Source organism: Pituophis catenifer, unplaced genomic scaffold, assembly GCF_029215685.1.
Source record: "Pituophis catenifer annectens isolate HBS135680 unplaced genomic scaffold, rPitCat1.0.hap2 SCAF_4, whole genome shotgun sequence".
Taxonomy (NCBI): domain Eukaryota; kingdom Metazoa; phylum Chordata; class Lepidosauria; order Squamata; family Colubridae; genus Pituophis; species Pituophis catenifer.
In genome coordinates this window covers 79122021-79137964 of record NW_027256884.1, presented here as the reverse complement: position 1 = coordinate 79137964, position 15944 = coordinate 79122021, and the positions used below count along the sequence as shown (strand labels likewise).

General features: G+C 34.4%; 2 protein-coding genes across 2 annotated transcripts in view; both read right to left on the bottom strand.

The window, feature by feature from the left end:
- The window catches only part of SYNJ1 (synaptojanin 1), a 58565-nt gene extending 47171 nt beyond the window's left edge, over window positions 1-11394 (bottom strand). Inside the window, exons 1-2 of the mRNA XM_070942614.1 lie at window positions 11363-11394; window positions 8665-8810 (exon numbers count right to left, since the gene is read on the bottom strand). Coding sequence (XP_070798715.1) covers window positions 8665-8788 — 124 coding nt within the window. The 5' untranslated portion in view covers window positions 8789-8810; window positions 11363-11394. The remainder of the gene's footprint in view (window positions 1-8664; window positions 8811-11362) is intronic.
- Window positions 11395-13891: 2497 nt separating this feature from the next.
- Window positions 13892-15944, bottom strand: part of PAXBP1 (PAX3 and PAX7 binding protein 1) — a 29056-nt gene continuing 27003 nt past the window's right edge. Inside the window, exon 18 of the mRNA XM_070942613.1 lies at window positions 13892-15397. Coding sequence (XP_070798714.1) covers window positions 15280-15397 — 118 coding nt within the window. The 3' untranslated portion in view covers window positions 13892-15279. The remainder of the gene's footprint in view (window positions 15398-15944) is intronic.

Below are 15944 nucleotides of genomic sequence, written 5' to 3'. Positions count from 1 at the left end.
AAAAGCTTGGATTGAGCCAGGAGGATTTTGAATGTTATATGCTGTATTCCAAAATTACTTTTTTTAAAAAAAAATACTATAGTTTAAGCAATTCAAATCACTTTTAACATGCCAATCACTTGCATGTTTTGCATACTAAACCCAAGAGTTTGGAGGCAGAGGCCTGTACTGCAATAAAAATGGATTTGCTAACAACTCTGATAACCATTTATTTCATCAAGACCAAATAGGTTTTATTTCATGACAGCAATAAAAGATATTTATTAATACAAAAGACAGTACGTATTGAAGCACGTTCTAATTGCTAAATGTAAAAAAAAGGAAAACAGTTCTTTCATACTGCATGAGGATTCAGCAACTTTTTACAAGTAATGATACTATTACACAATTTAATGTATTTTCCCTCATTTTAAATGGCTGAAATCTCATGAAATCTCAATAATCAGTAGACATCATGGCATTCATGTATGACACTACATTGCTTGATCTTGCATTGATTTATAAACTCTAGTATTCATTTTTGAACAGGTTCAAGTATAGTATAATCCTTAGAAACTTTCTTTTTCACTCAACTACATCCTTTAATTTAAACATAATGATCTTATCTGTTCAATTGTGTCCAACTCTCAGCAATTCTCTGGACTAGTTTTTTCCATATTTTACAGTCTTGTATGGCTTCAGTTGTTTTATGCTCTTATTGATGTCAGTTTGATGGTGTTTTTCCCCATGTGTTTTTTTGGGGAGGGGAGGCACATTTCATTTTACTGTTGACCATTCCGAGCATAATAATCTTTTTTAGTGAGATTATTGTTTGATATGGTCATAATAAGGTGCAATTTTGAGATTTTTATCTTTCAGCGATATGTCTGGTTTTATATGGCCAGTAATTGCTTGTCACTTTTGCCATTCAAAGCAAGAGCCATTTCTAACACCACAGCCTGAATTACTCAATATTCCTCCTAGATGTCTACTTTTTTCATTATTCAATTTTCACAACTGCAGATAGCTATGGGAAACACAAGAATGTGGACTAGTATACATTTAGTTGCTAGGCTGGTATCCTCTACCTTTCTGTATTTGATTCATGCTCATCCTTGCTGTATGACCCTGGGGGATTTGATGCTTTGTTTCTGGACTGTATTCATTGCTTTGATCAATCTGTGATCAAAGGAAAGGGAATTGATACATGAATTTGATCTTTCACTGTCATTTCTTATTTTGACATTTCCATTCTTTGCAGTGGTCATGTCAGACTTAAATCCAGAGACAAGATGGTGAGAGCCAATCAAGTCTGATTCTTTATTTGCTTACAACCAATAGACAGACTTTTGCCAAATTATACAGTTCTGAAACTGACTTTCTAAGCTATTAGCTATATCCTGAGAAAATTCTAGGGTGTCATTATCCGAACCTCTTCCACTCTCCCATCTTGGGACTACACTGTCTCTTGATACAGGTTTCTTTCTGAGGAAGTTCTGATTTGGCAAAATCTTCGCCTTCTGCTGCTGCTAATGCACATTCCATCACAGGTCATGAGTTTGGTCTTTTTGACATTTTGGAAAAGGCCAAATTTCTTGTCTTCTTCTTTAGGTTTTTTCACCAGAAGTTTCAGGCCTCTTTAGTTTGACAGTTGTGGCATCAGCATATTGAATATTGTTGATGAACCTGCCTTCAACCTTGGCACTGATTTTTTATTCTTCAAGTTCCAACTTCCTCATGATCACTTCGGCACATAGATAGAACAAGAAAGGTGAAAAAATGCAACCTTGTCACACTCCTTTTTCTATTTTGAACAGTTACCTTGTGGTGAGATGGGCAGCTAATAACTTTTACCAATAAATAAAATTTCGAACTAATCAGTGTCTCTGTGTTGTGTTTACACACTGACCTCCTGATTTGTGTATAGTGACTGCACCAACATGATGAAATGGGTTGGCACCCCGATCTTCTAGGTTTATGCACAGCTTATGATTAACACAAACAAAAGCTTCCTCTTTTTTTCCAATTTTTTTTATTTTTAAACATAACAAAACATAAAACAACCATCATCCATTACAATCACAGAAAGTGTGTCAATCGGTTAAAAATCTTTTGTACTTAATCCCATATCCACAATTTACAAATTATTTAATTTCTCCTATTTGATAATTTTATATATCCCTTTTTGTTATTATTCTCATTTAACAATTGTTTAACAAGGGTTTGACTCTCATGGAAAAAAAAACACTTCATATATTTTATCATTACATTAATTTCATATTTCATACTTCATTTCCATGCCTTAATATCTAGCAGGGTGGATAAAAATCAATGATTTTTTTAAAAAAATCAAAAAAATCAGATTTTTTTTATTTAAATCGGATTTTTTTTATTTAAATTGGATTTTTTAAAATAAAATGCTTTTTGAGGAAAATATATTACCATCCAAAGGTTATTCCATCATGAAATAAAGATTAGTTTTTTAATTATGTAGAATAAGGCTGTATATGTTTAATTTTTTTGGTAAATAAATTCCATTAATCCATTCATAATGTCATGCTCTTCCAGAGGTTTTTGTAAGATTATTGGGCAGTTTCTCTGCCTACAAGATATTATCACAGATGCTTGGTTTACTTTTGCAGTTCTCAAAACTGAATTTGACTCAGCAGAGATCACATGTCTCTTCTTCACAGCAAAAATGTTATAAATGAACAGAGTTGAGAAAAAGACCTTAATCCTATTGTTCTATGAATACAGAATCAACCCCTTCAGTGCTAAGTTTCAAGACGTTCAGTGAATAGAATAGAAACAATATTTTTCTGATTGTTTGGAGTGGAATAGATCTGCACAAGAAGAAAGTGAAACTAAGTGTGAGGAGGAAAGGGCAAGCAGACAAGCAGTACAAAATGAAAGTGAAACTTTCTGAGCACAATACTGCACAGCCACAGACAGACAAGTCTTTGGATCTTTTTGTGTGTATCACCTGAGGTTTATCACATTCTTTCCTTGGAGGAAAAAACCTATAATGGCAGCAGGCCGTAAAAGAGACCCAGTTTGGCAATATTTTAATGAAGTTCCTTTACCTATCGGTAAGGCAGGCATGCGTGCAAACTGCAAACACTGCAACAAAGAAATGCAAGGCCTGGTGGCCCGAATGAGGCAACATCATGAGAAGTGCTGTGATGAAGATGACCGAAGAAACACATTTGAACAGGCAGGATCTTCAGGTTGGTAAACATTTTTACTGAATCATATTTCTAAAGACTGCCCTGAACTGTCACGTTTGAGCAAAATTATATTTCTTATTATTATTGCATGTTACTGTCATTTGGTACAGTTATGAAGAAAAGCAAATATTCCTTTTGGGGCAGTGCTGTGTACAATAAGCAGAAATTGTATAAACAATAAAATAACAGCATTGACTTTTTTGCTTAGGGGAATTCATGGATTCTGGAAACTATCCACCTTCAAGATCACCATCCTCCTGTTCTACAGTTTCAGAGTTATCCATCCAGGATAGTGCTTCATTAGCATCATCATCAGACACCCACAGCCACATATCACTATCACCTAAAAGAAAGAAAAAACCCTTCCCTCCTGGAACCACCATAGATAAGTTTGTGATAAAAACTAGATGATTAGACAAAGAGTTAATTGATGAAAAAATTGCCCAGTTTGTTTATGCAACGAACTCTTCTTTCCGTCTGACTGAGAACCACATTTCATTAATATGGTTCAGTCACTGAGACCAGGATACAATCCACCCAGTAGAGCAGATGTTGCAGGGAAACTGCTGGATAAAGTGTATGACAGAGAAATGGAGCAATGTGCAACAGCTCTGGAGGGTAGAATTGTTAACCTAAGAATTGATGGGTGGAGTAATGTCCACAATGATCCTATTGTATGTGCTTGTATAACAACAGAAGAAGGGAAAGTCTTCCTTGCACAAACAATTGATACGTCAGGAAATGCACACACAGCAGAATACTTACAAGAAGTGGCAGTAAAAGCTATAATAACATGTGGACAAAAATTCAAATGTCTAGTACGCAGTTTGGTCACAGACAATGCTGCAAATGTATCCAAGATGAGAAGAAATTTAGAAGAGCAGGAAGGGAATACAAAGCTAATAACATATGGTTGCAGTGCTCATTTGCTGCACCTCTTAGCCAAAGACTTAAGTGTTCCAGAAATAAAGACTAATGTTGTTGAAATTGCTAAATACTTCCGTAACAATCATTTTGCTACAGCAGCTCTGAAAAGGATGGGTGGAACCAAGCTAACGCTCCCACAAGATGTTAGATGGAACTCTGTGGTGGACTGTTTTGAGCAGTATATCAAGAACTGGCCTATTCTGATGACAGTTTGTGAAGAAAATCGAGATAAAATAGATGACACTGTCATGGCCAAAATCCTCAACATTGGGCTTAAGAGAAATGTTGAACATATGCTGAGCATCCTGAAACCCATCTTTAAAGCTTTAAACAAAATACAGAAAAATAGCTGTTTTATTGCTGATGCTGTTGAAATTTGGAAGGAACTGAGTGAACACTTAAAAACAGAACTACACATGGACAGAATTAAATTACAAGCATTAAAAAAACAAATGGGACAAGTACTGTCTCCACCTCATTTTTTGGCAAATATTGTCAATATCCAATATCAGGGTCAAAACTTAAGTGCTGAGGAAGAAGAGTTAGCTATGACATGGGTATCCAGCTGTAATGCCAACTATAATAAACTTCAAAGCTAAGGGGGAACTATTCAAGAAATATATGTTTGCTGAAGATATTTTAAAGAAAGTCACAGCAGTGAACTGGTGGAAGTCACTTAAGCACTTGGATTTAGAGACTGTTCAAGTAATGATTTCACTTTTAACAGCAGTAGCTTCTTCTGCAGGCATTGAAAGAATATTCTCTTCCTTTGGACTCATTCATTCTAAATTGAGAAATCGTTTGGGACCCGATAAAGCAGGAAAGCTTGTTTTTCTTTTCCAGATTATGAACAAAGAAGAAGATAAAGATGACGAGTGAGCTACAGAGGACAGTATTTAAGTTTTTCATGTGTAGGCTGGGCTGACAGTCTAAGTTTCTTAAAATATATATATTTTGTTTAGTCAAATTAGTTAACAAACATGGATGTTTGTTTAAGCAAATAACATATGCTGTAATGTTATTGTTTCAATTGAATAAATCTATTTAAATTGTTATTAAGGTAATGATTATTTTTCTCCTTCCTAAGTACAATAGAAAAGTTGTCCAAATATGAATGATTAACCTATTAAACTGGGGATAAAAAAAATTAATATGAAAATTTGTTATTCTAAAAATCTTCATCTACTTGCATATTAAAGTTATACCAGCAAGAATTAGTCTTTATGTAGAAAACTATGATTTAAATCAAGCCTTACTGACTAGTGATTTAAATCATGATTTAAATCGTGATTTAAATCAGTTTGATTTAAATAAAATCCACCGTTATCTAGCCATTGATAAAACAAATCCCATATTAAATAATATTGTTTGTCTTCCTGTTTTCTAATTTCAAATGTCAATTTACTCATTTCTGCACATTCCATAATTTTCTTAATAACGTCATCTTCAGTAGGTATTTTCTCTTTTTTCCAATTTTTAGCAAATACAATTCTACCCGCTGTTACAACATTCACAATTAAATATCTCAATTCTCTATTATACATTTCTGGTAAAATCCCTAATAAAAATATCTCAGGTTTGAAGTCAATGTGTTTCTTTGTCATTTTTTCCAACCATGTGTGGATTTTAGTCCAATATCTTTTAGCTTCTGCACATGTCCACCACATATGGTAATATGATCCTAGAGTCTGATGACATTTCCAACATTTCTCCGATTAAACAAAAGCTCTCTTGTAATCAATAATATTTATGTAGATGCACTTTTTCAGATTTTTTCATGATCCAGCATGGATTTGCAATATATCATGAGTGCCATAATCCCTATTCAATCCAGTTTGAAAATCTGATAATTCACTTTCAACAGTTAACACTAGACTTTGTTGTATGAAGGAGAATCTTGTTAGCATGAGGGATGGGGGCAATTATCTGCTAATTGAGCAATCCTAGGAATTAACCTTTTCTGGCAATGGAATGAACACCAGTTGTTTCCAATACTGTGGCCATGTGTTTGTTTTTGGCACAAGGCTGATGGTGGTGGATGATATAGGCCTCAGCAATTCGGTGCGGATGGTATCAACACATGGGGTCTTTGTTGTTTTGACAGTTGGCTCACTGCCCATACTTATCCCTGAAGGATGGTTAGTTCTATTTCTGCTTCCCTTTCCTCCTCAACTTGAGGAGCCTGGGCCATTTTGTTGCTGCCATATAGCTCTTCTGTATTAACTAGTCATCTGTCTCCCTATTAGTTAGACAGTTCTTTTCTTTGGTTGTTTTTGATGATGCTTTTATGAGCAGCAAATAATGCCCAAATCCTTTTGACTTGCACAACTGCTTTCCTGATGTGAATCTTCATACTTTCCTCTTCTAGCTGCTTGTAATACTGGTCCCAGTACATTGTCTTTCCTTGCTGCTCCTTAGAAATACACATTCAATCTCCTTGCTTCTTCTTGTTTGTCCGCTGCTTTGGTTGCTTTTCTTCACTTGGCCATTATGGTTTTATCTGAGAGCCACCTACACTACACTTTTTCTCTGGCTTCTTGTATGGTATATGTTCAGTGGTTGTTTTAATGATGGGCAATTGTTAATTTTTTTGCTAATGTTGTTTGACATCTTCTCAGCAACATCCAGCAGCTCAAACCTATTTTTTTTTTTTTTGCCTCAATTGCACACATAGAAGAGATTTTGGTGATGTTAAATTTCTTCAGTGATGCTCTATTTTTGATGTCACTTAATATGACTCTGATATTAGCCACCAACAATTCATGATCTGAACCGCAATCAGCACCTGGGTACATTTTGACAGGGAGGACAGAACTGGACCAGTGATGGCTGCAGAAGACACAGTTGATCTGATCACAGTGCAATTTATTTCGTGAGATCAAAATGTATAAGCATACTTGTGCTGTTTGAACCAGGTATTCATAATTCAAAATCAATTTCCATGGAAAAATTGAACTAATGAATTCCACCGTAATTTTTCAATGCTGGCGCAAAAACTTTCTATTTCAAGCTTCATTGCATCAATCGTTGGGGCACAGACTGGACAACTATGATTTTGAGGGGTTTGGCACAAATTCGGATGATCAAAATGTGATGATTAACTGTTGGAAATTGCTTGGGTAAATTTCTTCCTTGTGATAATGCCACTTCATTCATTTTTCTGGTGTTATATCCCAGTAATATAGTGTATAGTGAATTTCCCAGACTGCAAATAGCCATTGCCTATCCACTGCACCTTGCTGATGCTTAGGAAGTCAAGGCCATCTCCTGTTTGATGATTTACCCTGACTCATTCCTCAGACATTCAAAGTTGCTATCAGATGTGCCATTGTATAGCACATATCCTTGCTTTTATCAATGCCTGCATCAATAGCTGGGATTCCTGCTGGATTTACCCCAGGCACATTATTAATGCTTTTACTCACTGCAGATCCTTGTTCTTCCCTCTTAGCTTGTTGCGTACCATCTGGTCTTGGGATCCTTCCATTCGGCACCATTTCTAATTAATTTGAAAGCCTTTCCATAAAATTTTCTTGGCAAGGTTTTTATGAAGTAGGTTACCAGGTTTTATCTCAACCATCCCCATTTATCCAGGGTTGAGACTGGAATGCAAATATTAGGTAAGTTTATCTAGTAAGTTTAAAACAAACATTCCAATTTAAAATTGCTAACCACTTTATAGCAGTTATTGCAGAAGCAAAAGTTGATGTTGCAATCTAACAATGCATCAACATCGTAACTCAGACAAGTTAAAACAGTTTTATATCACATCAAATAGATAGGAGCAAAGATTTTATCTTTCTTCTCAAAAAGAAAAAAATGGTTTTTATTAAAGGGAGATTCATTAATGCAGTTTATTTATAAAAATCAGAGAAAGTAATTTATCTCATGTTTCCGAATTTGAATTGTAACCTCCAAGTATGGAAATTAGAATCCAAGCAATATTTCTATTTGTTTGGAGATTCAGGCCTTTCAGAAAATCATTAGCACAACTGGTAAGACAGGATGAGGCAGGCCAGTGGAAAGGATGGTTTGAAGTTTACCCGTCTAGCATTCTCAACAGCATTAATTTTGTTTGTTATGAGGAGAAGTCATCATAGATGGAGTATGGTGTATGTGTGCTCATGTTTGATCCATAACTGCAAGCCATTTGAATGCATAAGTTATTAACTATTCTGCCAAAAAAAAAAAATCCATAGCATCATTATTAGCCATACTGGCTGGTCTATCGAGAATTATATTTCAGTCATATCTGGTAGACTACATTTAGCACAGTGTCCAAAAATTAATTAATGATTAATTCTATCTATCTATCTATCTATCTATCTATCTATCTATCTATCTTAATAAAATATGTTAATCTGAAAACTGCAATGTAAAAGACTAAAAAGAAAAAGATTAGAAATCATTGGACAGATGAAGTTACTAGCCAAACACAAATGATGACTCAACATCATTTGTTCTGCTTCAATCTTTCATTTTGCACATATTATCAGCAGTCTGCTTATAACTGCAATGATCATCAACTTACAGAGAACAGCCACAGCTCCAGATTCAAACATGAGACATTCTTCCTTGTTTCTGGCTTCCACAATTACACTGAATGGTGGTGGGTCCAGTTTATGATAGATACGATAGCCTTTACTGAATGCCATTTTTCCTTTATGAAAGACAGAACTGTACAGCAAAATCAAAAAAGAAAACACAAGATTTTTCTAAATATTTAGAGATATCCATAATCAAGCTATTATAAACAAACTATTATAAATTAATATCATTTCAACTGACATAAGATATTCTGATTTTATATGCACTTGTCATCATTATACTCACCTGATTAATGCAAGATATCACATCACAAGAAGATTCAATTCAGAAATTGATGATCTAAAGTAATTAATACATATAACCATTGTTATTTAATATTATGTTAATCAAGCATTTATCTACTCTAATTATTACTTTCAGCTCAGATTACTATTACATGTTTTTATGCCTTCTTTAAAAACCGCACAGGAACTCTGAACTGACTGTTCCAACACAATGGAAATTTTTCTGAAGATAGGCTGTTTGCTTCCACTGCTACTCTTCCTTTAAGATCCAAAACATACTTTTAATAAGCTCCTTCAGATGTGCTTTTTAAACATATGAAAAGAGTATTTTCATATTATTAGTCTTATATATTTTTATAGTTAGAATTTTCAAAGCTATTAGCACTTAATAAAAATACGATATTTTTCATAATATTGTTTCATAAGAAGAATCACATTTTAATATATACACATTAAAATACCAAAACATTTTAAAGCAAACTGTTTCAGCATGGGTAAAAATGCATATCTGTCAAAGCACATTTTATATAAAATACATCCTGATGCATCTAAACAAAACAATAAATGCATTCCAGGTTAAGGAATGCATTTATTCCAGGTTAAGGCTCACATCCAAATTTGTAGAGAATGGAAAGATCACGAGATGCAAAAGAAACATTCCTTTTTGTATAAAATTAAAATATCTGTATAGATACAGAAAAATATTCTAATAGACAAGCTAAATAAATGAAAAGCTGTTTATAGTTTGGTCTACTAATGATAGACATTCCAATTCTCACTGGCATATTAGTATTACAAATGCTGGAACCTGTTAATGCAGTTAGCAAGTTGGTTAACTTCTTTATATGTTCTACTTCCATAATATCCCAAACAGAGAAACCAGAGAAAGCACATTAGTAAATGTACCAGCAAGTTTCTCTATTCTTTTATTCATATTTTAAATATATAATAAATCCCTCTATACCACTTCAGTTTCCTGACTCTCAGCAGTTTGCAAGCAATAACATATAACTGCAAATGTGTTGGAAACATTTCCACAGCCATTACAATTAGAAACAGAACAGTAATTATCATTTGTGGCCTAGTAACTAAAAATTGAAAAAAGTGACATTTACTTTAACTTGCACCCTATCATATCCAAAAGTAAAGATGAGAGTTGGCTATTTTTAAAGGTGATGCATTTACAAATAATCATTCTAATTACCACTGAGCATTCCACATTCATTTAGGATTTAGCTTGAGCTGGGATAATCTGACTCAGTTTCACAACACAGAAATTAATTTGCTTTTAATGTTATCTGCTAAAGGAGAGTAATCAAATTCCAAGAAGCAAATATGTAGACTAGAATATAAATCATATCAGTAGCAGCAACATAATAGGTAATTTGCACAGAGTGATAAATCACTGTTACAGACAACTAGAAATAAATTGAATATGGTATCTCTTATATAAAAGAAAGTATTCTCTGGTTTATGTATATTCCTCTTCCTGCTTATATATGCAAAATGTATATTATGCTTTTAAATACACAAAAACATTATGTTTAGGAAAAGATATAGCAGAATATAAAGCAATGGTTGTTATGAAGTAGCATTTCAGTATCCCATTTATCTCCTCTTATTGGGAGGTGCAGTATTTTTCCAAAAGAAAACTGATTTCTTAGGAAAGCATGAACAAGAGAAAACTGACTACTAATGGTAGCGGTAAAGGATGTACAAGATTTTTAAAAAAACGCAATAGTTCCAGGAACAAAAACTGCACCTTATAAAATTAATAGAGGCAGCATAGAAATGGTTTTCTCAAGCAATATGCAATGACAAGTTCTCTTTCCGTCTCTACTACCCACCCCTTCCAGGTTCTCTATGCTGGGTAACCGCACTGAAGATGACTTAGCTCAGTAAATATCAGCCCCCGACACGGCTATCTTTGCATTTCCGCATCAAAGACTTAGGAAAGCAGCAGAAAAGCTATTTGGTCAGTTGGGTTAAAGCAAAGCAAGAGGTCTCCGGTGTCCATATTAGAACAGGCTATATACTGCGACCACCAGACTTCCCTCGTTGAACTATTAGGTTGGTGGTTGTGAGAGGCTGCAAGGAGGAACCAGCCTGACCAAAGCAATACCAATGAAAAGACCCAGGCAAAAGAAAATAATAATAAAAACAAAGAAGCCGCCGAGTCAAACCCCCCTTGACAGGCTGACACAGAGAAATGGGGGGTGTCACCGCGGTTCATAAAGCCTCCATCTTGTGCGAGGACACCACTTCCCTTCACACCTCTACCAATCCGCCACTCCGGAAAAGATGGAGCCGGTTCTTTAGGACAGTTAAGGCTCGCCAAAGGACGAGACCGAGGACCCCAAACAGGTCAAATCTACCTCCTCGTTCAATGTTCCTTACCGCCTCCGACGGAGATCCTCGGTGCCGCTGTCCGAGGCACCTGCCTCACTTCCTCTGTGACTGACCCATCACTTCCGCATTATACCGCCTCTCGCCGGAAGTGGTGGGAGGGAGTCTGGGGAGAGCGGAGCAACAAAACGCTCGCTTCCGCGAGCGTGGGGGGGGGGGGTGTCTGTGTCTCGTTTTGTCTTGCCTGCGATTCAGAGGCGTCTCTCCCCCCCCTCCCTTTGGCTCTTAGTAGTTCAGAATGCGGCAATAGACGCCAATAGTGGACCATAAGTTCCCCTTAAGTCTGTGAGCTTTTTTCTCCGACTCATAAGTGATAAACTTAACAAACCAGGGAAATAACTAAAATGGCCATTTCATTTTTCAAACCAGCCTCTTCCCCCCCCTGCCCATTTCTGAGTGGAGGTTCACGCATATTGCTCACAGCCCGTCTTATATGTGAAGTGACCGATCTCTTTGCTCTGGCAACCAAAACCATTTTTTTTAAAAAAGCTGATCGGTTAATACCAAGAGAATATTTGTAGTTTAGGATTGACATGAGGGGTCCTTGGTCCTCTCCGAGCTTGTTTTCTTGTAGACGAATTATGTAGACATAATTAGTGCTAATCTATTGAGTTTAAGGAGTTTGCTTTGCATTTTGGTTTTTTATTTCCCAGCATGTCTCTGAGATGTACCGTATTCATGATAGTTGTGGTCAGTCTCTCCATGTGCTCTGATGGGGTAGGATTGTTCCAACTGTTGAGGTTGCTGTGCAGATATTTTTTCAATCTGAGGTGTGCATCTGTGATCGTGAGCTGTAATCATTTTTTGCCCATTTTCTTAGGCTATTTTCCTTGTGATCATGAGCTGTATCATTTTTAAAGAATTGAAATATGAGCAAAATGATGGCAAGAAGTATGCAGATTTTGGAGCGTATATAGCGGGATTGATTTATCCACATGCTATCACTGAATTATCTGTCCCACAATTTTTGTCCAACTACATTAATTAGAACTAAGAATAATTTTTTGATGTAAAAAGCTAAGTAACAACCTTTAAAAGCAGACTTTGTTTTATAAACTTGTTTTTCCTAGCATCCTGCACTATGTATTCGCAAAGTTATGTGCCTTAAGAAATTTAGTACTGCATTTAATTTGGATATGTGGAATATTTTTCGTAAACTATTAAAACATTCTTTAAAACATTGACTGCTGCAAAGTTACTTTCTCTCTTAAAATATTGTTATCAGGGTGAGACTAGGGCATTTACTTACTTCAGTAGAGTTTTTAACGGTGTATTATAATTATATTGCTATTATTGTCACAATCTTTAAGAAAGAATTAATTGATAACCTGATAAACTACTGCTTTTTACAGAAAGTAGAAGCTACATGAATTAGAAATTATGCTAATCTCATATTAGTAAAGAGACTCAATTATGTGTTGCTACATTTTAAAGAATTCAAAAATGCACATACTGCATTGAGAAAGGAGTTACAAACATTTGAAGTTTCAATTCTTTGTTTTAGTGACTCTGAATTATTTGTACATATTTCAGCTAGGATCAGATGAACATTCCCATATATGCACATTTGAGCAAATAAGTTGTTGGAATTTTAGGTTAATAACTTGTTTTAAAGAATTAGTTTTGTTAATCTTCCAGTTGAAGAATTTCATTACGTATTAGACAAACTTTTAGCACAATTACTCTCAAACTATTTCAAAATAGAAAAGTATTTCAGAAAGTATTTTGAAATTTATAAAGGCCCTAGATAATGCTAATATATTTTTCAGAAAAAGCAATCTATATTACTCAAAAAAATGTGAAATTATTTTTTTATATAAAATGGAATGAAAATTTATCATAAAGCCCTAAAAAAGGATAGCCAAATGTAATCCTTAAGATAAAAGGAATACATACCCTGTTTCCCCCAAAATAAGACATCCCCTGATAATAAGCCCAATCGGGCTTTTGAGCGCATGGCAATAAGGCCAAGTGCTTTATTTCAGGGTTCAAAAAAGTATAAAACAGGGTCTTCTTTTTGGAGAAACGGTAGAATAATTTGATTTTGTGATTTATCCAAAAAAACCCTAACATCTCTAAAATAAATTTTAGAAAAGGTTTCCTTATATACAATTTCCACAAATCTGGTCTGGGGAATATGCCTTCCTCTGACTTCGGATATGTGGGTAAAATATGGGATATTATGTGAATAAATGATAAAAAAATGTAACACTGTCTGCAAGCAGGCACAAAATGAATCAGCATTATTCTTAATTGCTGTTTCCCTTGTGACAAAATCTCTTTGAAGCTTCATAGATGGCTAAGCCTTCGATTGGATTACATCTTTTTAGATCTAGCTTAATAAGATCTTTGTATCATTTACCTCCAAAATTTCAATGTTAGTCTTAGTTTATGAACTGTTAAAAGAAATTTTAGTAAAAATGTCTTACTATAATCAGTTTTACTAATAAGAATGTATTCTATTTCTTCCTTTTTTTTAATCATAACAGAATTTGGTTATATAACTGCATAATAAGAGACTTGTACTCATATGACTTCTGATAGCACTGTACAATGGAAATGGGACAGAAATATTGTATATCAGCCCTTATGTTTTCCTGCCAGTGGCAAAACTCTGCTGCTGAATAACGTTGGAGATAACGTTTAATTGCTAAAAGTTGTCCTTCCCATTCAATGTTCTACGCTTAGTAAAGAGATATTGCTAATATGTACGATAACCCAACATAAATAATGCCAATAATTTATCAATATAGATTGTATTTTCATACTTCCAGGAATATTAATTCTATTTAGTCACATAAAAATATGGAAACAGACTTCTTCCTTATCTTTCCTCTCTGAAAAAGAGAAGAAAATAATTGCAAATTGCCCACATTCTACTGATGTCTGGTGCCAATATGGTGATATTAACTGCAATTTCTTGGTGTTACTATGTAAGTCTAAAGGCTTAACACAATTTGGGGATACAATTGAAAATAATCATGGCAAGGAATTCAGAAATTATTTAGCGTCCAAAAGGCAAACTGTACATTTAATATTTTCTTTCCATCACACGACAAGACCATGATAAAGTACGATGGTTTGGTAGTCCATTTCTTTTTTCAGGTACAAAGGACTACATATCAAGGCAAGATCAAGAAGGATATCTACACTGACAACATTCTTTTCAATTCAAACTAAATTTAGGAGCAAGCCATGACAACCGAAAGTTTAATCTTAAACAATCCAAGTAACTTTGGAAAATTCAGTGAATGATCACAGGATATAAAATCCTATGGACACTGTTGGATTTTAAATTACCATATGTTATGAGAAAATGCATTCCAAATAATTAGAAAAAAAGTATGCAATTTAGGAGTGTTGCTCCTAAAATAAGAATCTAACTTACATGGCACAAATAATGTCACCTGAAATATAATTTATTGGGTAACTGAAACCATGACTGCAGGGTTGTTGTTTTTCTAAATTTTAAGAATATTACTTTATGATCAATATGTGTATTTTTAACAACAAAGTATTATTTGGGAAGCTTGTTTACTCTCACAAGGCCATACACATTATGTATGACCAATTCCAGCCAACAAAAAGTTACTTCAAAAGCTATCATTTCAAACACGTAACTATGGAGGTATAAATATCTGAAATAATCTATTCATTTTATCATACAGAATTTCTTTCCTACTCCGAAATTAACTGAATAGATGGCCATCATGGGATATAAAAGTTTTTGTAAACAAAATGCATGTGAAAAATCTTGGCTTTCACTTTTCATCAACACTATTACATACGATGTATTTAAGAATGCACTTTGTCTTAAAAACAATCTTTTACAATTTAAGAAAACTTTACATATGTACAAAATTACAATTCAGGAATGATTTTATATTATAGAATTAATTGACACAATTTTATTTCCCATCACTTAAGTTCTTTAACTCTTTCACATTATGATCATTTGCTACTGTAAAAGCATGGTCCAGTGCTCGAATACTTGATAGAAGTTTTATTATCTGTTTTATATATTCCCTACAAAGAGAAAGGACAAAAAAGTCAGATTGTTAAAAAAAACATGCAAAGTACAGATATATCTACAATATTTGGCCAATATGCAATACAAGTATACCAAATATAGAATGTAACAGTATTTAAAATGCTCACAAAGCCTCATCCCAACAATGACCATGGAGTGCATAGTTCAGAATAGATTCAGCATTATCCCTCCAACAATTTGTTCCAAAAGGTTTAGAATGTTAAACATGCTTGTTTGCTCTAGAAAAAGGACACAGCTCTGCTAACAGAGCATCAGCAGTACCACAGCCCATAAAACAAATGTCAATCAAACAGAGAATATGTTTGACACTGTATTTTTCATGCTTTGCATGAAATTGGTTTGAAGACGACCCAGAAATCATACTTGGTCGAAAATAAGCATTCAGCTTATTGACTGCCACATGGCACTATGATCACATTTTACCCATCTAGCAAGGCTCTATATTGATTATCAGTAGCTTTTCAGGTACACTTGAGGACCTCATGGCAGAGCTACAGAACACAATGTTGTTAGTTTCTAGGT